Source organism: Morus notabilis, unplaced genomic scaffold (genome assembly GCF_000414095.1).
Source record: "Morus notabilis unplaced genomic scaffold, ASM41409v2 Scaffold825, whole genome shotgun sequence".
Classification (NCBI taxonomy): Eukaryota; Viridiplantae; Streptophyta; class Magnoliopsida; order Rosales; family Moraceae; genus Morus; species Morus notabilis.
This window is the reverse complement of record NW_010358062.1, coordinates 710,864-735,694: the sequence shown is the minus strand read 5'-3', so window position 1 is coordinate 735,694 and position 24,831 is coordinate 710,864. Positions and strand designations below refer to the sequence as shown.

Sequence of the window (24,831 nt, the reverse complement as noted above, 5' to 3'; positions counted from 1 at the left end):
CTATTTTTTATTTTTGAAAAATAAAATAAAATAAAAATGACGTCAAAAAATTATGAAATATTGCAGACACGATCCTCATATTTTTCTGGGCATACCTGCAAAAAATGGCCTCAAAAAATGACAAAATAAAGTAAAACACTGTTAAAAAGCCCCCAGCCCGGGTAGTGGTGCGCCCAGGGGATGAAATGGGTAAAAAATTTACATTTTAATTTATGTTTTGCATTCAAAAATTAACATACGATTTTTCAGAATTAATGCAACAAGCGGCAATATTTTTTGATGAATATTCTATTTTCTATGATTTTTTTTATTTTTCATCTTTGAAAAAGAAAATAAAATAAAAATGGCGTTAAAAAATTATGAAATTTTTCCAACACGATCCATACATTTTTCTGGGCATGCCTGCTAAAAATGGCAAAAAAAAAAAATCACTGTCAAATAGCCCCTGGCCTGCATAGTGGGGCGCCCAAGGGGCTGGGATGGGCAAAAAATTTACATTTTTATTTATGTTTTGCATTTTAAAATTAATGTACAATTTTAAGGAATTAATGCAACAAGCGACACCATTTTTTGATGAATATTCTATTTTTTATGCTTTTATCTATTTTTCATTTTTGAAACATAAAATAAAATATAAATGACGTTAAAAAATTAGAAAATTTTGCATACACGATCCTTCCATTTTTCTCGGCATGCCTGTAAAAAATGGTCTCAAAAAATAATTAAAAAAAGCAAAACGCTCGTAAAAAGTCCCCGACTTTTGTAGTGGGGTGCCCAGGGGTAGGGATGGGCACAAAATTTATAGTTTTAGTTATGTTTTGCATTCTAAAATTAATATACATTTTTTAAGAATCAATGCATGTAGCAGCACTATTTTTTTACGAATATTTTATTTTTTATGATTTTTTTTATTTTTCGTCTTTAAAAAATAAATTAAAATAAAAACGACATAAAAAAATTATGAAATTTTGCAGACACGATCCTTATATTTTTCTAGGTATGCCTACAAAAAATGGCCTCAAAAAATAATAAAAAAAATAAAATGCACTTAAAAAGCCCCCGGACCATGTAGTAGGGCGCTCAGGGGCCGGGATGAGTCAAAAATACAATTTTAAGGAATTAATACAACAAACGACACCATTTTTTGATGAATATTCCATTTTTAATGATTCTCTTTATTTTTTTTTTGAAAAATAAAATACAATATAAATTACGTTAAAAAATTATAAAATTTTGTAGACATGATCTTTACATTTTTTTGGGCATGCATACAAAAAATGGTCTAAAAATGATTAAAAAAAAGTAAAAGGCTTTTAAAAATCTCCCGACTCTTGTAGTGGGATGCCCAGGGGCCGGGGTGGGCTAAAAATTTACATCTTTTTTATTTTTTGCATTCTTAAATTAATATACAATTTTTAAGAATTAATGCATGAAGCGGCACTATTTTTATATGAATATTTTCTTTTTTATGATTTTCTTTATTTTCATCTTTAAATAATAAAATAAAATAAAAAATGACGTAAAAAATTATGAAATTTTGCATACATGATCCTTACATTTTTCTGGGCATGCCTGTAAAACATGGCCTCAAAAAATGACAAAGAAAAGTAAAACGCTGTTAAAAAGCCCCCAACCCGCGAAGTGGGGCGCCCAGGGGCCGGCATGGGTCAAATATATACGTTTTTATTAATTTTTTACATTCTAAAATTAATATATGATTTTTAAGAATTAATGCACCAAGCGGCACCATCTTTTTATGAATATTCTATTTTTTATGATTTTTTTTATTTTTCATATTTTAAAGATAAAATAAAATAAAAACTACGTCAAAAAGTTATGAAATTTTGTAAACACGATCCTTAAATTTTTATGGGCAAGCCTGTAAAAAATGGCCTAAAAAAATAAAAAAAAGGTAAAACGCTGTCAAAAGCCCCCATCTCTTGTAGTGGGGCGCCCAGGGGCCGGGATGGGTCAACAATTTAGATTTTTAGTTATGTTTTGTATTCCAAAATTAATATACAATTTGTAAGAATTAATGCATGAAGCGGTACTATTTTTGACGAATATTCTATTTTTTAGAATTTTCTTTATTTTTCATCTTTGAAAAATAAAATAAAATAAAAACAACGTCAAAAAAATATGAAATTTTGCAGACACGGTCCTTACATTTTTCTCGGCATGCCTACAAAAAATAGCCTTAAAAATGACAAAGAAAAGTAAAACACTGTTAAAGAGCCCCTGGCCCGAGTAGTGAGGCGTTCAGGGGCCTGGATGGGTAAAAAAATATACATTTTTATTAGTATTTTGCATTCTAAAATTAATATACGATTTTTAGGAATTAGTGCAATAAGCGGCACCAGTTTTTTTATGAATATTCTATTTTTTACAATTTCTTTATTTTTCGTATTTAAAAAATAAAATAAAATAAAAACTACGTCAAAAACTTATGAAATTTTCCAGACCCAATCCTTACATTTTTTTGGGGATGCCTGTAAAAAACAGCTTCAAAAAATGATTAAAAAAAGTAAAACGCTGTTGAAAAGCCCCCGACCTTCGTAGTGGGGCACCCAGGGGTGGGAATGGGTCAATAAGTTTCATTTCTATTTATGTTTTGCATTCTAAAATTAATATACGATTTTTAAGAATTAATGCAACAAGCGACACTATTTTTTGATGAATATTCTATTTTTTTATGATTTTCTTTATTTTTCATCTTTGAAAAATAAAATAAAATAAAATTGAAGTCAAACAATTACGAAATTTTGTATACACAATTCTTACATTTTTCTGGGCATGCCTGCGAGAAATGACCTCGAAAAATGACAAACAAAAGTAAACGCTGTTAAAAAGTGCGCAGCTCGCGTAGTGGGGCGCCTAGGGGATTGAATGGGTAAAAAATTTACATTTTTATTTATGTTTTGTATTCTAAAATTAATATATAATTTTTAAGAATTAATGCAATAAGCGGCACCATTTTTTAATGAATATTCTATTTTTTTATGATTTTCTTTATTTTTTATCTTTAGAAAACAAAATAGTATAAAATTAACGTCAAACAATTATGAAATTTGGCATACACGTTCCCATGCCTGCAAAAAAATGACAAAAAATAAAACGCTGTGAAAAAGTCCCCGGCGACCAGGTGTCGGGATGGGTCAAAAATTTATATTTTGCGTTCTAAAATTAATATATAATTTTTAGGATTTAATGCATGAAGCGGCACCATTTTTTGACGAATATTCTATTTTTTATGATTTTCTTTATCTTTCATATTTGAAAAATAGAATAAATTAAAAACGATGTCAAAAAATTTTGAAATTTTGTAGACACGATCCTTACGTTTTTATGGGCATGTCTATAAAAAATGGCCTCAAAAAAGGGCAAAAAAAAGTAAAACGCTATCAAAAAGCCCCCGACCCACGTTGTGGGGCGCCCAAGGGCCGGCATGGGTGAAAATTTTATATTTTTATTTATGTTTTGCATTCTAAAATTAATATATAATTTTTAGGAATTAATGCATGAAGTGACACCATTTTTGGATGAATATTATATTTTTAATGATTTTCTTTATTTTTCATCATTAAAAAAAATATATTAAAAACGACGTCAAAAAATTTTGAGATTTTGCAGACACGATCTTTACACTTTTCTGGGCATGCCTGCAAAAAATGGCCTAAAAATGACAGAAAAGTAAAACGCTGTTAAAAAGTCACCGGCCCGCGTAGTGGGGCGCCAAGGGGCTGAGATGGGCAAAAAATTTACGTTTTTATTTATATTTTGCATTCTAAAATTAATATACGATTTTTAGGAATTAATGCAACAAGTGACACCTTTTGTTTGATGAATATTTCATTTTTTATGATTTTCTTTATTTTTGTCTTTTAAAAATAAAATAAAATGAAAGCGACGTTGAAAAATTATGTAATTTGACATACGCGATCCTTACTTTTTTCTGGGCGTGCCTGCAAAAAATGACAAAATATAAAATAAAATGCTCTTAAAAAGCCCCCGGCCCTTGTATAAAATTATGTAAAATGCTCTTAAAACAAAGGAAGTTTCTTTGTAAGAAATATCACTGAAAAATACAAAAATATCATATCATACCAACCTAACGGCACTTCAAACACATTTACTAATGACACTATTATTTTCTTTTGCTCATCCATAAAATTCCAACTACAAACAAATCTTTGTACCTTTTTCTTGAGTACTCACTCCAAGATGGAATCCCTCTTTTACAGAACGCTATTCATGTCACAGATAATCTAGGAAAATGACACAAATGCCAGTTGTGAAGTCAAAATTTTCCCTTGGAGAGAGAAGAATTTTGCAATAATTATATTGGTTTAACAAGTGTGCCGTTCACCAAATTGAGGAAAAAAACTGCGTTGCCTAACTTTGGGATAGCTTGTAATTTGCATCACTTGAAATGCACAAGCTTCATTAAATATGTTACAATCAATAGAAACTTAATCTTCATGTTCACAACCAATGCACACCATTAAAGCTAGATCTAGGTAATAGGAGGGCTTCGTGGATGTTGCATGTATACTACAATTGTAATCATTTTTTCACGTACGTCACTATGATATATATATATATATATATATATATATATACACATACATGTATATATTGATTCAAATATGAGGTGGTGCGGTGAGAAATTAGAGTTATAACTTGGATAAGGAATTCAAAAAAAATAATAATAAAAAATGACATGATGAGTTGATTAGGGAAAATGAGGCATTGGCAACAGAAGCTCGTCTTGCACCGGTGACTTCCAAGAGAAAGGTCAATGAACACTTGGAAATTTTACTTCCAAAGCCGTGTACGTTTTTCATATTTTGTTTGATCTTTCACTAATGTCTAGGAAGATGAGACAGTGTGGGAGCTTTCCTCAGCAGGCGCAGGAACGGGCGCAGGGGCGGGCGTGCTGGAAGATCCAGTTTGAGCCGGGTTCACCTTTTCCGGAACGCTATATGTCTTAAGCAGCCTGTCTTTGTTGTTGTTCCACCATTCTTCGGCCTGCTGCTCGCTAAACCTTCGTTTACTGCGAAAACATTGAAGGCGAATTCAATAACAAAACCGTGACATTACTATGGCCAGTTGAGTGTTGTGCTTTTGAAAGAATCTCTATTTTTACTTGTTGCAAAAGGAGAAGCTGAACCAAAAAGCAAAAGTTAAAATCCTAGCTTCTCCAAATAACGTAAGAGTGTATTGGTGTTTGTGCAAAGTTTCGAGATTTTTACCAACCAAAACACTATTAGAATCGCATTATGTGCAAAGAACTTTTGGGGCGTTCAAAAGCAATAACAAACTGGCAAACTTAAAGATGGCGTTATTGAAATTTTTGAAACCAATAGTTTCCTCAAGTACCTGAACTTAACACGCCGGAAAATCCTTGTGCCATTTTGAAGTTGGATGAGAGTTACATATACGCCGGGTTCGAATTGTTCAATAACTTCTTTCCCCTTTTCAGCCTTCATAGCCAAGGATCGATGGGATTTGGAGCCGTCTTCTGAGCTTGGTTGAGTTTCATCCTCTCTAGTTCTGGAAATAGATGGTTTGTCACTGTGTGGAGAAGTGTCTCCACCTTCATGAGAAAGGTGATTTGTGTGTCGATGCTCACGCTCTAAGCTTGTTCGTAAGGAAGAAGAAGTTTCAGATGTTGTCTCATTGGTCATGTTTAGAAAATCTTCAGCCCGAACATGCAAGGATTTCATGATTTCGTTTTCTGAATCCTCTGTAGGCAACTTCTCTGTTATTGCCTTCAACTACATAACAAAGAAGGCATAAAAAATTACTAGCAATTAGTACCTAACACATTCTCTTATTAAGTAAATACCATTTAATAAATTATGACAATAACACTCTTACAATTACTGGCAAAAAGATTACATTCATGTTCTTCTAAACATTTCATTTTTTTTTTTCACCATTCATTTAGTAAATTTAACTACATATCATATCCAGACAGGAATTAGTTGAGATGGAGTATTTGCGTCAATATTGATTTGGGCATGGTGTAAGTGTAACCAAAGTAATAATAGAAGAACAATCACTTCCTCATCAAATCATTTGACAATTAGATTTTGAAAATTTAATTTCTATTTCAATCAAATTGAATATAGTTCCACAAAGGATTTTACCAAAAGTATAACTAAAACACAAAAGTATCTGTCATATAACGTCCACTTGAGGACTCAATTTTAAGCTCATGACACTCCTAATGAGTCACTTCTAAGAACATCTTATATATTTGAAAAATCTAATGAATTCAAAATGGAATTCTTAATTGGGCTAAACCTGTTCCGTGAAGGACTTAACAAGTTCCTTGGCTACTTTGCATTTGGAAGATTGCCCTTCAGCAAATGAAGTAGCTGCTTTGGCATCTCTCCTTAGTTGTTGCATCTCTGCATCTTGAACATCACACTTCTGCTTCAGGCTTTTAACCTGGTCAAGAAATAAATAAATGCGTTATGTCAAAGACGCGAGTAGAAAGATGAGCTAAGAATGATATTTGCAAAAGTTATAAAAATCAGTACTTGGCCATGCAACTTCGTTACTTCTTGAGTCAAGAGCTCATTTGACTTCTTGATATTGTCAATGACACTCTTGGAAAACACAGGAGTTGCTGAACGTGGAGGGCTTGGTTTCCTAGCATACAGCGAAGATGTTCTAGAGTTGACGGAGGTATGAGGTGATGTTGGCGTAACAGGCTTCAAAGCATTCTGAATAGCGCTCAGCGAGCTAGGAAATGCAATATCTTTTAGTTGTAAAAGGGATGGAACTTGGGAAGCCCTAACCATTGAGGAGTAATCAGATTTGGTTCCTTTGGTTCCTGATCTTCCAGACCGGACTTCAAGGTACTTGACTGGTTCTGTAGTAGGATATAGCAGAACCCTTGAAGACCTTACCTCTACCCTACTTGAAAAATCCCTCGAATTGATTGACCGACGAGTGGTTGTAACTTTCCTGTTATAATTAGAAGAATTACCAGCCTCAGCAGCTTTTAGCTTTGCATAGCAAGCATCACACACTCTATGTGGTTTGCCGGGAATTGGAGCCAATGTAGCCCTGAATGCTTTTCTTGAACTACAAGCATGGCAATGCACTAGCCCGCAGTTGTAACAGTTGTGCCTCTTTCGGGTAAAACCAAATGCTTGTCTACAACCTGAGCAGACTGATTGGTCAGCTCCAGAGACCCACTTGTGAATGCATATGCTTGTCGTGAAATTTGAGCCACAAGATATGTTCTTCACATGCCTGTCTTTCAATGCCTCGACCAAAGTCGGGGTTTTTCGATCTTCTGTATCCCCATGTCCCAATCTTCCATTAGCGCCTTTTCCCCATGTGAATACTTCACTTCTTGAAGTCAGGACAGCAACATGATTTGCCCCACAGGATATTTCTTCAACAAATTCACCCACCAATTTATCTTGTACCAAGCAAGGTGTCTTTCCATCAGAGCTTGGATTCCCTAGCTGCCCGTGTGAAGTACCGCCCATGGTGAACACATGACCTGATGTAGTGAGGGCAACAGTCATAGTGTGTCCACACCCTAGTTGCTGGAAGTTGTAATCAATAAGTGAAGAGACGCATGTTGGAAGAAGATAAGTTTCCTTGTTTCCATGACCCAAACGATTTTTATCGCCATCGCCCCAAGTGAAGAGCTTTCTAGATGAGATACTACTACCAGCCTGACCTGCAACCTCTACAATTGCCGCAGTGTGCCACACTCCACATGCAACTTTTATGGTCTTTAGGCCACTCAACAACTGTACCTCCCTTGGATAAGAAACACTCTGGCGATCCCCGTGGCCCAAAACACCAAAGGTTCCATCACCAAAAGTGAAAAGTTTCCCATTGGAAGTTGATAATGCCGAATGCCAAGTGCCACATGCAACAGACAGAACCTGAAGTCCTTCCAAAGGACCATTAACCCTTTTAGGGATCCAGTGACTAACATCAGTGCCATGACCAAGAAGTCCAGCATTGTGGGCACCATCACCCCAAGTGAACAAGTCACCAGTTGTGGATACAGCACATGAATGATACTCACCACATGCAACAAAACCAACATTATTGATTGCGAGGAACTCGACGAGGCGAGGGCGACTAAAGTCCTTATCAATGCCATGGCCAAGTCTTCCACCAGACTCCTCACCCCAGGTGAAAACCTCACCTTGCCTTGTCACAAGCGCCACATGTCTTACACCACAAGAAATCTGATGCACGTCGAGAACAACATTCGATTCTAGTGGCCTTGGGGTAAGCACATCAGTTTTTATAGGAACTGGGCTCATAGACCCATCATGTAAGGTTCCATCAAGCGAAACCTCTCCCCAAAGATAAACATCTCCTAGTGATTCTATATCATCCGGTCCCGATCCTCCACTTGAACAGCTAGGAGTACTTGAAACACTAATCCGAAAACCATCTCCAGGATTTGTTCTTAGTTGCATACTTGTGCATTCCGAAGCCACATATGAGCCCACAAGATTCAATGGAGATTCGCGAGAAGAATTTAAATCAATAGACACTCTACCATGTGCAATACAAGCGAAATCAAAGGATACTCTTAAGGGACTGCCATTTTGAATAATGTCACTACCATCCTGTTGCGGAAAAAAGAAGAAACAACTGCATTAGATGTTCCAAAAACTCTCTTCTTGTGGACAAAGGAGCTAGAAGAAGTAAGAAAATCTGTATTAAATTTGAAACTCACATAGAAATAATCACTCTTACTACGTCTAGTACGTTGTTGTCCTGAAGGAATTAATTCCTTAAGCCGTGCAAACCATAACTCTGTCTCTCAGCCTTGTCCTTGCAGATCTATAATAGAAAAAAAAAATACATAAAATAAAGGACAATCAATGGATTTATGCTATGTTTGGTAGGAAGGAAAGAAAATAGGATAGAAAGGAAATATGAAAGTGATGAAAAATAGCAATTATGGAAAGGAAATTGATTTTCTTTTATGTTGTTTGGTACGAGAAGATGGAAAGAAAATGAGCTTACCTTCACTTGTTTGGTATTGGAAGTTAAATTGGGAGGAAAGAAAAAATCTTACTCGTAAATTACTTTTATACCCTCAAATTTGATGGAGAAAAAGGTAGTTTAGTAACTTTGCTCACTTTAATGAGTTGTCCCCATTTTCCATCCCATTTTCTGCCCACTTGTGGAAGAAAAAAAATAGTGTGGCCCACATGTATTATTTTTCACTCCATTTTCTCTTCCTTTCTTTTTTCTCTCCTACCAAACAACCTACATTTCCATTTTCCCTCCCAAAATCCCTCCACCTTCTTCCTTCATTCTACTTTTCTTTCCTACCAAACATACTCTTAAACATTTTATCAGTCTTACATTAACATAAACAGATAGAGAAGCAAAGTTATACTTACCAGATCAAGTGATCTTTCACCGTTATTATATAGAAGAGAAAATGACAAGTAATCTTTTTCGGGCTGCAAGTATCTTCTAAACACAGCCTATAAAGAAAAAGAAAAAGAAAAACATGTCAACCAAAAAAGGCTTATCTAATCTAACTATGTTCAAAGCAGTTAAATTAAAACAAAACAATATTAATTACTTTAACAGAACGGGATTGTTTGACTCACAGTTCTTTGTCCAGGGATAATCCTTGAAACTGAAGACAATTTTAGGTTCCTTTCCTGTCCGCGAGAGAACCAGATTAGTGTTGTTTCATCCTGTTATCAACACTAAAATTGGAATATATTCAAGCACTTGATATATTTCATAATAATAATAATAATCCATACAGAAGCTTGAGCTACTACTGTAACTTCATTCTTATCTTACTATCACATATTTTCATCTATGCTTTCTTTGTCATGCTCTTTTTTTTTTCCTGTTTTCTGAAGCATTTTTATGTATATAACATATATTCTAGATCACTGTGTAATTGTACATGGTATACAGGTAAAGTGGTTGTTTTCTTCTAATAAGTCTCCTTTCTCTTAAACACATGCCAACAAAGTTTAACCTAGCATACGCATTTCTATGGAAAAAAAAGAGAAAAAAAGGGGGTTTGAGTTTAGTTGGCATGTTTGCTCTAGAACTTTTCATGATTGGTAGGTTATCCCTTAAACCATTACTTTTCGTAAATTACCCGTAAATTTAACAAAGTGTTGCAGAGTGCCACCAAATCAATAACAACTATTAAACTTCGGAGGGAAACACATTCATACAAGTCATGTGGGCTCATACAAAGGAAGAGGTTGAACCTTTCGATGAAAATTGGAGCATGTTATGTCATGAGCATGGGGATATTTCATTCCAAAGTCTAAAATCATTCATCAATTTGGAAGCACTATACAACATTCTATTAATTTCACGAGGTAATTTGCAACAATTTAAAGTTTAAGAGGCAACTTGCTAATTTTGTTAAAATCAAGAGGCAAAAGTGCCAACAACCAAAAAAGGAACAATTTACACTTAGGAATAGCTCACCGCAAAAATTCTGAATGGGCACAACTTAGGCTTCCTTTTCCGGCAATACTTGATTAACTGGGTAACTTTCTTCAAGGCAACAATTGCCTGCAAAGAGGAGAGATTATATTAGGACAAAATATGTAACCCCAGATCCTATATATATATATATATATATATATATATGAAACCCCAGATAAAATAAAGAGGATTTCCAAAAAACCAAATCTAAAGCTGAATTCTTTTCTATAAAAAAAAAAAAAAAGAAAAGATCATTGTGGTGTATCTTTCTGATCTAAATTTCTTAATTTTGTGTCAAGTACTAACAAATTAATGCATTTTATTATTCATAGATCATGAATGAATTCTTGAGCTAATATCTAAGCAATGAAATTCAGAAAAAATTCTCTCTCAAGTCTTTTTTTCCCTGAGTTTCGTTGGTAGAGCAAATTTTTCTGTATAGAGTTGATGACTTGGTTCAAGTTCTGCTTTGGATCGTCCACAACTGTGGCCATTGTAGCATTATCATTCGCCAGAGAAACCATCTTTCCATTTCCACTACTCCCACCAGTCCCTGTTGATGTACTTTGCGATGCATCCATCTAAAACTCCACTTCACACCTCCAAAAAAGAAGTATCCGTATACAACAACAACAATAAGAAGCCTTAATCCCAACTTAATTGGGGTCGGCTATATGAATTTCACTTTTCCATGCAGCTCTGTTCGAAATCAAACTTTCCTGAAGGCCTAGATCTAAAATATATTTCCTAACTATTTCGGTCCACGTAATTCTTGGTCTACCCCTCCCTAAGTATTTGTACATCTGATTAAAAAAAAAAAAACACCATTATTGTAATTCATCTATATGAGCAAATCTCTTACGGACCCATGACTAATAAAAAAAAGGACATGTAGTAGGCTCATTCGAGGGAGTCTTGGCATCCAGGATATACTTTTATGGAACCCAAACCTCCAAAAAACACCAAAACACTTTTCACATATCATTAAGCATAATTGACTAGAGAGATTACAGTACTTAAAGTGGAAAAAAAAATAACACACACACTAATAAACCCCACTGAAAGCATCAGAGATTTAACGTAAGGATAATGCCTAAAACTTTGGATAAATTCCGTCGAACATGACATGACTCATACAAATAACTGTCCAATAAAAAATATAAAGCTGTGAGGAATGTCTATAATTTGATCGTAACGAAAAACGGTGCAACGACAGGAGCAAGGATGGTTCCTTGCTTGTGGGACAAGGAGATCGGCGCCGCAGCTGGTTTAGCAGGCCCTGGCGCCTGTTTACACAAGGGTCAGCGCTGCGGCGGTAGTTCGAATGCGGGCTGTGCAGAAGTTGCGTTTTTTGGCCGATTTTTCTTTCTCTGATTTGGGAAACTGACCAATTCGACTAGGGCTCGCCTTGGAGACTTCACAAAGGGCTTTGGGTGGTATATAAGGGTTAGGAACCTAGAGAAACGTGTAATGCTTCAATTGGGATTGTGAGAGAACAATTGTATTGGAGACAACAAGTGAGAGAGGACTGAGAGATTGAAACTTTGTGGCTTTAGGGATTCTTGAGAGGACTCTTGTATCATTCTTGTAATCACTTGTGATTGAACATAGTAGGCGAAAGTATCATAATTGCAGGACATAGGATCTCACATTAAGAGTCCGAACCTGAGTAAATTCTGTGTGTCGTTATTCTTCTCTTTCGTTAATTGTTTGATTGTTATTCCTTTGCAAACTGTTTGAATTGTGTGATTGAATCCACTAATTTTCACCACAAAAGCATTTACTCAAAATAAAAATCTATAACTGTAACAACATTAAGAACTACTTGCTTGTGTTTATCTATTTGTTATCCTCTTATCATTTTCTGGACTTTTGGATTTGTTTTGAAGTTTAATAAAATAGAAAGGGAGGATTAGATAGGAAAAGCCCATTTTAATTTTGTTACAGTTCTAAATTTTTATTTTGAGTAAATGTTTTGCGGTGAAAAATAGTGGATTCAATCACACAATTCAAATATAATCTTCATCTCTACAAGAAACGGCGCCACTGTGTGCACTCATACAAATCACAGCGCAAGGAAATCATTTTCAAAAATTCCGGAAGAAAAATTTTCAAGTCGAGCTTTAAATCCTCAAATAATTATTTCTCTACTTTGATAAGCTTGAAATCTCAGCCTTGTGGGATTCTATGAGGAAAAAAAAAAACAAAACAAAAAAAGAAGAAAGGAATCATACTCTGGCGGTGCGGTAGATGAAAGTCCGGCAACGGCGTGGTGGATCCGAAGGCAGCGGCGGAGATGGGCGGCGGCAGAGCGGTGCCAGCTGCTAGACGAGAGGAGGCCAGAGAGTGGCGGCTGGGTCGATTAAGAGATGGGTGAGAGAGAGGTTAGGGCTATGTCCGGCGACGGCGTGGTGGATCGGAAGGCGGCGGCGGCGTGGTCGACGGAATAGATTCAACCAAGCTGGACTAGAGAGGGGAGGAGCGGTGGGGCCGGGAAGAAATGAGGGAGGTTAATAAATAACACCTAATAAGGTGGGTTCATGATTATCCTCATATGTGCTAAGTGTGAAATTTACCGTGCTTAAAATTTATTTTAAAATAATTTTATTTTTTATATAAAAATAAAAATATTTTTAATTTTAGATAAAAATTATTTTTAAAAATGTGTTTGATAGTTTTATTAAAATATTATTTTTAATATAAAAAAATACATTAATATTTTTTTCTGTTCGAGAGAAAAGAAAATAAAAATAAAAAATAAAAAACGACTAAAATTCATTTTTCATTTTTTTCACATTTTATACTAAATTAAAAAATAGTTTTCATTTCCGTGTTTTATCTTTAATTGTGTTAAATCTTGTTTTAAAATCATTTTATTTTTTCTTTCTCAAAAAATGTAAAAAATAAAAATAAAAATAATTCCAAACACGACAATGAATTTCACTTTCTTGAGTTTTAAAAAAGTTTAATAATTATACTAAATATGAAAATTTAAAATATTCTTATTTTCATTCTTAAGATTATCTCCGACACCTCTCAGATAGAAAAGAGATATTAATGTAGACAAGATTGTTAAGTTTGTGCTCACACGCACGAGGGTATGTGGAATGAGAATAGTATAAAAGATTAATTGATTGAAGCTCTTCTAAATTAAAACGCTCTGTTAGAAATGTTGATTTCGGGTCTACAAGAGATACAAATTATTTAGATAAAATTATTGTTCATAACAATCTGAGTTTGTTACTTGCAATTTATAAAGGGCAACTCGTTCATTTCACCGATTCGAGTTTTGTTATAGTAAAAAGCTCTCAGAAACAATAACATCTAACTTTTTTGCTATAGTAAAAAGCTCTCACATAAAGTCACATCTCAACTCAAATTAAAAACTCGAATCAACGAACTGAACGGGCCATTCGAGTTTTTAGTTTTAAGTTTCTATGGTAAAAAATTCTCAGAAAATGTCACATCTATTTTTTTTCTGCTACAGTGAAAAACTCTTAAAAAATATCACATATCAATTTGAATTGAAAATTCAAATCTGTAAAGTGAACGAGGCTAAAAATTGTTTAAAATTCCCCTGCGCAACTGATCGATATTTCCAATAGCATGGGCCTCAAATTCCCTTGGCATGGGACCCTTGAGGCAATCAAAACGACCATAAGAAGCCTTTTAAAAGCTGCTCAACGAATAAAACAAGCTCAGACCTCGTTTATTTCACCGATTTGAGTTTTTAGTTCTACGTTTCTCCAGTAAAAAGCTCTCAGAAAATGTCACATCTAACTTTTTCTGCTATAGTGAAAAACTCTTAGAAAATATCACATCTCAGCTCGAATTGAAAACTCGAATCCGCGAAGTGAACGAGGCCTCAGTATATTGAGAGCCCATACTCATTTGTCTTTGTTAAACGAATGTCATTTTCCAGGAAAAAAAAATGCACATGAGATACAAATGAAGACAAAAATGTGTATATATAGTAATCGCAATGCCATATTGGTATAACTATATGAATGGTACTGCCATGAATAAAAATACATTGACTTAATTAGATTGGCTCTCGGAACACCAAGTTTCAGAACAAGATAAAATTAGAGAGTACAACTTGGGAACATAAATAATAATTTATCATCTATAATAACAACTTGGGGGACGTACTTTTAATAATTAAGATATAAATCATTTGGAAACGTATTTTACGACACCGGGAATGTGGATACTCATGAAGTATTCGTCCCAGTTGATGCTCTTTGGGTCGAAGTAAAATATATCTGTCTCTATTCCACTTTCTTTGGCTGCCAATCGCAATCTTTCAGTGTTCATGTCGTCAAAACTGTGTGTGTATATATATATATATATATTTGGGGTGAGATTCATGATTAAATTTTTTTTTTGTTTTTCTTGTAGGTTTAAAGAACAACGGAAAGACAAAACAAAAGCTATACGTATACAAGGATCAATACAATTAATACTTACACTCCTTTGAAGAACAAGTAAGGCCGGTAAAGTTCCACCAATCGCATCACAAATTGGATCTTTCTATTGAGGTCGAGATACATGCCTTGGAAATATTGGCAAAATGCTGTGTTCACCAATTCCAATCCCTATTATCGAAGCAAATCCAAAGACCCAAAAAAAAATTAAAAAAAATAAATAAAAGAAAAGATCGTTATCATAATAAGATACATTTTGACCAAATATCCCTATATAATTTGACATCCCTAATTTTGTTTGAGATATGCTTATACACTTGTGAAAATAAGAATGGATATGTGAAAAATGATCGTTTTGAACCTTTTTAAGTAAACGATATTTGTTTTGTTCAATTAAGAACAAGAACGTTTTAAAAATGGTTGATCAGTAATCGTCTGATTTTTGAGTTGTCATTTATTGACTCGTTGATTTATTATTGATTGACTAATATAATTCAATAATTTATCGGGATTAACCATCATAAATCGATAATAATAAACTGGTTTACTAATGACAAACCATGTGGTATATCAACGACTGACCACCGTAAAAATGCCATTAATTAAAAAAGGGGTGACCGAAACTGACCATCCACCTAATTTTCACGATAAGATTGTTACAAACCTTCAAGAAGAGCAAGTAACGAACGCTCATGTATCTTCGGAAGCTGGCCATGTCGCCCAAGACCAAGACCTTGCGAACCTTGATTGGCTTTCCATCCTTGTTAATCCAAGGCTTCTTAGAGAAGTAACGGAAGCCATAATCCTGCAGATTACTGTATCTTACAGGATTTCTCACTGAAGATCCCACTTGATATATTACATTTTCGGAACTAGGTTGATTGGCATGAGCTGCTATTGCCACTATCGTTGCATTCACCACAAGGTCAGCAGGTATCTGCATTATCACTTCCAAAATTTCAGCTTAATTTGTTGTGATTAATTGAACAATGTTAACAACAATAATCAATACCGTCCGATTAATTTGTGTATAATCCGCCCGGATATAATTAGGCACGATCGGCGGTTTAACAGTTTTTTCTTTTTCTTTTTTTTTTTCTTTTTTTTCCCTAAACTCACCACATCAACAACCGCCTCCAAATCGCCAAGAAAACATGTTAGTTTTCCTTTGCCATATCCAACAGCAAGGCTGTCAATGGTTCTGCAAGAAGAGATTCAACACACATTGGATAAATTAAGGTCAAATCTGGTTGCATTTAAATGATCAAGTTATGATTCAACGATCAATTATTTATTTCATTATTTCATTTACATTGTCAAGCGTATCAAGTATAGAAAGTCACACGACAACTAAGTTGGTAGCAATTCTAAATATGATCAATAAAAATAAAAATAGGAAAACCTTAAGTCTCTAGGTGATTTTTACACTTATAGTATAACAAAAAGTTCATTTTTGTCCCCTCTCTAGTATTAGGTATTAAACATGAACTAATGGCAAAAGTCACGATCAAAGAAATAGTGTTAGTCCGATTCTCCTAAAGCTAATTAGTACATCATTAAAGTTCTAATTGATAGAACTAAAAAGTAAGAATTATTGACAAAAAAAAATAATAATAATAATATATATATATATATACTAGAAAGTGCTATTATAATTAAGATTAATTACAGTTTTATGCAATGTCCCCGTGCCATCAATTATTAAAAAAAAGAAATAATAACAACTAAAATTCAATTATTTTCTCATTTTTTTCGCTAATTCGAGTTACCTTAGACCTTCAACCCAACCAGGAAAGGGTTCTTTGTAAGTGCTCGTAATAATTGTAGGGCGGATAATGACCACATTTACGTTTTCTTTTAGATGTCCCAGCACCATCTCTCCCATTGCCTTCGTAAATACATATGTGTTTGGCCATCCGTATTTGTTAGCCCTGACAAAGATTTAACAAATAAATTTTTGTTAGAATCAAATAGCATAATTAATAAGGTTGAGAATAATACATATATATATATATATATATATTATATGTATCGTGTACATATCAATCGTCAATATAAATTTTCCGAGTTGCCGCTTCTCTTCCGTTTATTTTCAAGAAAATGTCAAGTCATCAGTAATGATGAATAATATATAATTGCACACAAGAAATATATAAATAATAATTAAATACTTTTTAAGTTAAAATAAAATAAGTGGCCATGATATTTTGCTAAATGTGTTGACCGAAAATAAGGTCAAAAACAAATTTCGTACGCAGTAGAGGCGTAATAATGCCATTGCTGATATACTACTATATTATATTCCATTGCATTAATTCTTATGACGTACTGTTGGGGCAATATGTTTGAGGAAAAAATAAATAAAAAATAATTAACAAAAGAGTGGGGGAAAAAAAAGTTGGGACCATATAGGATGTTAATAATGTAACCGTAGTGATCGTTTTTTCTTTTGCTCTGGCTAAGCGAAATAATAGAAGAAATTAGGAGAATTAACTTGTAAGTGAATTTTTGCTTCGTTTGGTTCAAAGATTCGTCTCTGATTTTGAATCATAATTCTTGATTCTCTACAGTGTTTTTCTCTCATAAAAAATTTAAATTTCAAAAATCAAAATCATGAATCATGATTATGAATCCCTCAACGTCCACGAAATTTCCCTCATAGCAGTTTTTTTTTTTTTTTTTTAACCAAAAACTGTAGGGAGGGACTAGGGGTAGTAGCTAATCTTTTAAGACGTGAGCATTAAGAGCTTCACAGGCTAAGAAATTTTTACAATTAAGATATAATTATTTATATCGTGAGACGAAATATGTCATTTTAACTTTAATAAGGCCACGGAGTTGATGATCACCTTAGACTAGTTAGAATTGAAAAATGTTATAAATGTGTCTAAAGATTGGGCCAATTAAAGGGGCTATTGTTTTTTTTTTTTTTTCGGGGACATCAAGCAAAATCAACACCTAATGGGCGGATGAAACGAGGAGAACCCTAATAATGCAATTGAAGAGCCGAAAACATATAATAACCGATTAATCTTAATTAAGCTTCTAATCTTCTTTGCAACACGAAAACGAGGGACAAGAAAACGTCAAAACATGGGACAAAACTTCGAATCCTGATATTAATTACTTGTTATAACCTTAACCTGCATACTAAAAACAAACCAAATAGATAGGATAGGAACAGGATGATATAACGACATCCAACTGCTAATTCAAAGCACCAATATAGAGCTGTCAGCCGTTGTGCATTTAAATGAGAGGTAGGGCCCATTGTGGTAATCAGGCATGGCGCATACATATGTTCTTAGAGATTTAATTTTTGTTAGTAAAAATAAAAAAAATAAAAAAAAATTGATAACTAAACAATGTAAAAAACTACTATTCGGAGATTTCTACGGTAGAATTTGAATAAATAAACTACGAAAGTTTAGGATTCGTTTGGTACGATGATTTAAAGGACGTTTGGAAAGGAGATTCATGTCATGTTTCGAATCATGGTTCGTGACTCGCTACAGTATTTTCTCTCATAAAAAATACACGTAAGAGATAATAGTTCTGAATTATGGTTCTGAATCCATCAACCAAACATCCACTTAAATTAGAGTGATTCTAATTATGATTCTGAAATCAGAACTATGATTCATGATTTTGGGTTCAAATCATGATTCTGAAACTATGATTCTGAATTAGGGGTTTGAATCACCTTGAATTAAGAGGGGTGTGGTTTTAGAATCATGATTTGAGCTAGTTTAAAACATCACATCAGATTCTGAATCATGATTCAGAATCATCCAAACTAAACACTGATTCTGAATCATGATTAGAATGTAAATAAAGACTGATTCTGAATCAGGATCCAGAATCATAATACTGGATCTATCTACCAAACGTACCCTTATTGTTTTTAACTATCAAATTCTGGTTAAAAAGTACCTGTTTGGTAACTGTTTTCAAATTTAATGTGATGTTTATTAGATCTTACGGTTAGAAACAGACACTTATACTGCAAGAGGACCCCTACTATTAAAATCCTGACTTCATGCCAAAAATAAATAAAAATAAATAAATCTAATGGGGGTTGCTGATTTTAACAACACATCTTTCTAGCTGAAAGTATGTGGAGGTTTTTCTCACAGTTTCAGAGTAATAAATATTGGAGGTGAAGACTCAGGACTGGACCCAATTTGTTGGGTCATTGTCAGTGTCAACCATATCCTTTTAATTAAAAGCTTGTTCACCTACTTACAATTACTATTGGATGCCACACCTTTTTTCTGAATATATAAGTGGGAGAAAAAAACTTTGCAAAATTGAATTTGTTGGTTGAGTTTGGTGGAGAGTCAATTATACGATATAATAAATAATAAATGTATGTAAACAGAGCCCGCTACGGCCTTCATTAGTTTTCATTTAATTGCCTCAAAAAATCAGAAAGTGCAGTAAATCAAGAAACTTAGGTGATGTTTGGTAGATTGATTCGTTCCTTGATTTGAATCATGGTTCGTGGTTCGCTACAGTATTTTTTCTCATAAAAAAATACACATAAATAAAAAATAATTCTAATTACATGGTTCTAATTCATGAACCAAACGCACCCTTAATTTAGAAGCCCCACTAAACGACAAAAACAACTTTCATCTTTTTCCACCTCCCCTTTTGCAATTATAGGGTGTATATTTTTGGAACTCAATCGCCTTGTGAAATTTTGATGTTTCAAAATTATATTTAATCCATCACGCTATTTTTTTATAAAAAAAAAAAAATTCAATATTTCTATGTTTTAATATTTAATTCTACTAAATAATATGTCAAAATTTGATTATTTTAGACACATGAGATGCCAAAAGTTGAATAGACAATCTCAAATTTTATAATTCATATATGTATATATAATATATATTTATATGTGTATATTCGATCAAGCTAGGATGAAATCCTTCCATTGGACCGGCTCTTCATATGATAAGACTTACGTTATACTTAAGAGATAAAAGTTATTGCGTTTCATAACTTTTGGTTTGGTTTTTGTCATTTTGCACCTAGAAATTAAGGGCACGTTCTTTTGTTCAAAAAACTCAAAAAAAGACAACTCAAGTTTCAACTTTATTTAAGTTCACGTTCTTTTAAATTTCAACTTTATTCAATTTTACTCAACTTTATTCAAATTCTAACTTCAACTCAAGCTATAACTCAAATTCAACTCAAAAACGACACTTAAGTTATACTCCAAAAGAATAACCCCTAAAATGTTACCCGTCACCTTATGTTTGTTATCCCCCCAACTATAAAATTGCCCATCAATATTCTACGAATTGGGGAGACCTTTTTATTTTTTTTATTTTTTTATTTTATTTTATTTTTTTGGCCTTTTTAATGAATAGAAGAAAGGGAGGGATGAAGAACTAGCATCAAATCACTTTAGAATGCACTAATTAAAGCAACTATCGTGTATTAAAATCTCGAAGGCACCAAATAATAACTTAAAAGCAAAGACCTAAAAATATATTTAAAAAAATAACTGTGATTAGTTCTACCTGATATTTTAGAACTCTAAATATCCTCTTCTAATACTTTCTAAAAAAGATCTAAAGGAGAAAAAAAAAATCCGAAGTGAAAAAAATACGGTGCCAATAAATAAATAAATATGTGTATAAATATGTGGACATCTAAGAGTGTCACTTTTCTTTGCAATTCAATGGGCTTTTTTATTTTCCTTTAATTTTCTCTAAAGTGCTACTCACTTTTTCATTATAATATTTCATCATGGTAGCAAAAATATCAAAAGGAATCCCTAAAAAATATATCAAAAGGAAATATATATATATATATATATATGTGTGTGTGTACATAATTAAAGGCTATCTATAATGGATATGGGTGAGGATTCTTCCAGGATTGAGTAAATTTAAAGAAATAGCAAACATTTTGAGATTTTATCCCTCTCTCTCTCTCTCTCTCTCTCTCTCTCTCTCTCTCTCTCTCTCTCTCTCTCTCTCTCTCTCTCTCATATATTTACACACACACACATGCGGAATTGCATTCTATATATATATAGAAATTGTCTCCGGTCAGACACTTGAAAAGTGCTTGACCGGAACGGCAGTTGTATAATTATGTATAAATTGTGTATATTTACATGTAAGTCGTGTATATTTACATGTAAATTCGTATATGTTAAGTCATAAGAAACGACAATATATATTAATCTTCAAAACATGTATTTTTTATAGTAATTAGTGAACACATAGCATGAAAATATGTATATTAACTGATTTGTTATATTTTATATAAATATACATAAATTACATTAAATATACATAATTTACATATAAATATACACGATTTATATAAAAATATATAACTACCGTTCCGGTCAGACACTTTCTAAGTGCCTGACGGGAAACCTTACCTATATATATATATTACATGTACTGACCGTAATTGTCTATTTCTAAGTCCCACTTGTAACCTGGTAGCTACGTGGAACGGACTGTCAAATATGGTTATTTATTATCACATAGTGATCAAAGACACCGAAACTGTCCACGTAATTAAATTCTAACATGCATTGCACATTGTACTAACTTTCTATATCTTTATGCACATAGATAAAAGCATGATATCTAATGCATCATGTCACGAGAAAAATGAGGCAAGACTTTGTCCGCGTAAGTCCACATGGGGGTGTGGCAAATAATTAGCTATTAATTAACTTAATTAATTCAACTTAGACGCATGAATACTATAAAAATGACAAAAGAAAAATTGTTAGGCCTAATAAGAAGTATTGAGGCCATCTGTTATTTTTATAATACGAGACTCGTTTTTTTATTAGTGTATAGTGTTGGACACTACTAATATCTCGTTGTCCCTACCACGGATTCTTCCTAAAAAAAAATGGTTCTTGGTAGATTTTGGTAAAAGCTAAGAGTGTTTGGTACTATTCTATGGCTCACCCATTTGGGGCATAATTTCAAGTATGCCACGTGACTTTCATAGTGTGCGATCCCGTGATCATAATTATATATATATATATAGCATGTAAAAGGGTTCTTTCTTGGAGATTCAAAATTTAGTTTTGTGTAACCCCAAAGAAACAAGAGATGGAAAATATGCCATATATAGACGTACAAAGCCAAAATATGACAAACCTTTGAATGCCAAAATCTTTCATTGCCAAAGTGATTTCTGCTTCTGAAGCTTCTTCTGCCTGAAGTTGTTTTAGCTTTGCCTCCACAAGTCTCACTTCGTTGTCTATGTCTAACCCGGTGGCCCCATTGAGAGTGTCACCCATGTGATATGGATTCTCAAGAATGAGTCCCCCCTTTTCCCCAGAAACATAAGCTGATGAAAAAAAAACGGCCGCAAAAATATATATTTTTTTTTTTTTTCCTTTTTTTTTTAACTCAGAGTCGCTTTCCTCCAATTGAGTTGGAAAACTGTATATATATCATTTCATTTTTTTTTCTGGAATGGAAATGTATCATTAAGATTGGTATATGGGTTTAAATTAGAATTTAAACCAGGGTTTTTAATTATAATTTTTGAATTTAAATTTTTTTTTTTAGAGAAAAACACCGTAACAAAACTAAAATTATATACTAAACACTGCTTGATATTTTCTTTGATTAATACACTTAATCTAATATATCACGTTACGATCTTTCCGTATACCATGATGTCATTGTCATTTAGTGGTCAAGGTAATTAGTAAAACTATTTAGACCGACCGGTTTCAACCAGAAAAAATTTAAGTAACAAAGCTAACTAATAAGTTGATATTTAATATTTTTAGTTCAGCGCTATAAACTAACAATCAAATAACATATTAAAGATCTTTAAGCTAAAAGTAACACAGAAATGAAATCTTAAGATCTCAATACGAAATGAAAATAAAATATTGTTATCAAGATCTAGTCAAAAGATGAATATATATATATATATATGTATATATAAAAACTGAAGATTTTTTGAACATATATGCTGACCTGTGGATACATGGACTAGGATCTTTAATTTTTGACACTGCTTGGCAAAGTTCAAACAATGCTTAACCCCCACTGTGTTGAGGAAGAGTGAGATATCATATCTGCAAGAGAAAATTAATGGTATCTTTCTTTTCATTTTTTTTATTATTATATAATAATTTCATTTAATGACATATAGAAATCATAAATCTCATATCATTACGTACCTCTCATCGAAATTGGTCGTTGCAGCCAAATTAACAATCACGTCTAATTGATTTAACATTTCTTCCTTTAATTTTAAGTCCTTCAAGCCCAAGTCCTCGCGAGTAATGTCTCCCGCCATTACACTGAGCTTTTCTCGGACGAAGGTGCCAAAACTTGCTCCCAATCTTTCCTTCAACACTTTAAATAAATCTTTGCCAATGATCTGTAAAAATCCATATCAAATCAAAGTAGATAATTAAGCAAATAAATGAAGACGACAAACTTATATATTACTCCTAATGTGGTGTCGGAAAAAAAGGAAAAAAAAAAAAAAAAGAACGAAAAGGAAAATAGAGGCTCTTTTTTTTTTTTTATTCAAGATGGGAATAGTGAGACATGTCCCAATTATTATTGGCACCTAATCACAAATCCATTGTTTTTCTGTCATATTTATTATATATGAACATAAAAAAAAAAGAAAAAAAAAAGATTGGAGTTCAAATTAATGTTATATATGCTAATTGGACACTTGCCATCTACATGTGTTGTAATTTGTTTATGAGCATAGTTTGATTGATTATCAAATGTATATATTTGTGATACCTCATTGTTCAAACGTTGTGTGGCCGATTTCTCATCATTAGCTCTTAAAAGAAGATAGAGCTTCTTCACCTTGGGTTGAGCCCTTAGTACTTTCTCCGCAAAAACTACCACCAAAAAAAAAAAAAAAAAAAAAAAAAAAAAAGATAAAAAAAAAGCCCACGTATATGAACAGAAACAGATACAAATTACACAAACAAACAGAGAAGAAGCTAAAGAAAGAGATTATAATGAATAGTACGTACTTTTTGCTAGAAAGCCGGTGGCACCAGTGATTAAAATGGACTTGTTTTCAAGAAACTTGAGGACACTTTCCAACTCCATTGGAGAAGATTAGAGAGAGAGAGAGAGAAAAGAATGTGAATACGAAAAAGGGTAAGCTCAAAAATGAGAATCAAGAGAGAGAAAGAGAGAGGAGAGAGAGAGAGAGAGGAGTGGAAGAATGTGAGAGCATGAGGAGGAGGGGGGGTACTGAAGGGCAGTTCATATACTGGGGAAGATGGCGGGGACAAAGGCAATTATGAGGTGGAGTGTACGCAAGTAGTTAGTGAATAGTTGGCGGAATTGTTCCCACTTTCCTTTCGCCTATTTGAATGAAACACGAGAGAAAATGTTTCTTCAATTACGGACGGTTCTCTGGTATTGAGCAACTTACAGTTGGTATTAATTATATGTAACTTAAGTAAATATTTCTATAAAAAACATATATATATATATAAGTTTAATATATATATATATAAATGATATATTGAAATTATAAAATAAAATGAAAATTACACGACGGATGCCCGTAGTTTCCATGGTATCAATTTCGAGGTTAGTATTTTTGGTCGTTTCAATAATGTAAGTTACATGATCAATTGTATGTTATGCAAGAAATGAATAGACAATCTCGGACTGATCTAGTGGATGAGGAGTACTCTCCTGAAAATCTAAGCCTTAACATGATGCACCATAAATCAACAATCGCATGCTCGCTCAAGAAAATGCTGAAATTGTTGCTTCGAGTGTTAGCAACCAACAAAATAGTCTCCTAACTGAGTATGGACTAAATGAGTGGATACCCAATATTAACCCAATTATGTTTATTGGGAGCCTAATGAGACAGTATATAAAGAAACTTAGGTTATGGTCCCCAATACGTCAAATCATTT

At 33.2% G+C, this 24,831-nt stretch overlaps 2 protein-coding genes across 2 annotated transcripts; both read right to left on the bottom strand.

Annotated features, from left to right (window-relative positions):
• Positions 1 to 4,414: 4,414 nt before the first annotated feature.
• LOC21405191 (PH, RCC1 and FYVE domains-containing protein 1) lies at positions 4,415 to 14,496 on the bottom strand. Its single transcript, XM_024161265.1, is given in 11 exon segments — positions 4,415 to 5,053; positions 5,380 to 5,777; positions 6,310 to 6,456; positions 6,549 to 8,621; positions 8,732 to 8,818; positions 8,821 to 8,838; positions 9,408 to 9,494; positions 9,624 to 9,713; positions 10,477 to 10,563; positions 12,711 to 12,797; positions 14,491 to 14,496. Coding segments are annotated over 11 exon segments (3,264 nt in total). The 3' UTR covers positions 4,415 to 4,869.
• Positions 14,491 to 24,316, bottom strand: LOC21405189 (alcohol-forming fatty acyl-CoA reductase). Its single transcript, XM_010091553.2, has 10 exons — positions 23,923 to 24,316; positions 23,681 to 23,784; positions 23,098 to 23,300; positions 22,892 to 22,992; positions 22,055 to 22,247; positions 16,673 to 16,834; positions 16,023 to 16,104; positions 15,568 to 15,840; positions 14,947 to 15,074; positions 14,491 to 14,803 (listed from the first exon to the last, which is right to left on the bottom strand). Exons 1-10 carry the CDS (start codon positions 23,999 to 24,001, stop codon positions 14,650 to 14,652), a joined length of 1,479 nt encoding a protein of 492 aa, XP_010089855.1. The 5' UTR covers positions 24,002 to 24,316; the 3' UTR covers positions 14,491 to 14,649.
• Between the last annotated feature and the right edge of the window lie 515 nt (positions 24,317 to 24,831).

Bases quoted from the DNA above. Each gene is read 5' to 3' on its own strand.
- LOC21405189 (XM_010091553.2), bottom strand. From the start codon at position 24,001: ATGGAGTTGGAAAGTGTCCTCAAGTTTCTTGAAAACAAGTCCATTTTA. The intron at 22,248-22,891 runs GTCAGCATATAT...TTTTTTCATCAG, and splicing joins CCTAGTCCATGTATCCACAG to CTTATGTTTCTGGGGAAAAG. The intron at 16,105-16,672 runs GTAACTCGAATT...CTCTTCTTGCAG, and splicing joins GGTTGGGTTGAAGGTCTAAG to AACCATTGACAGCCTTGCTG.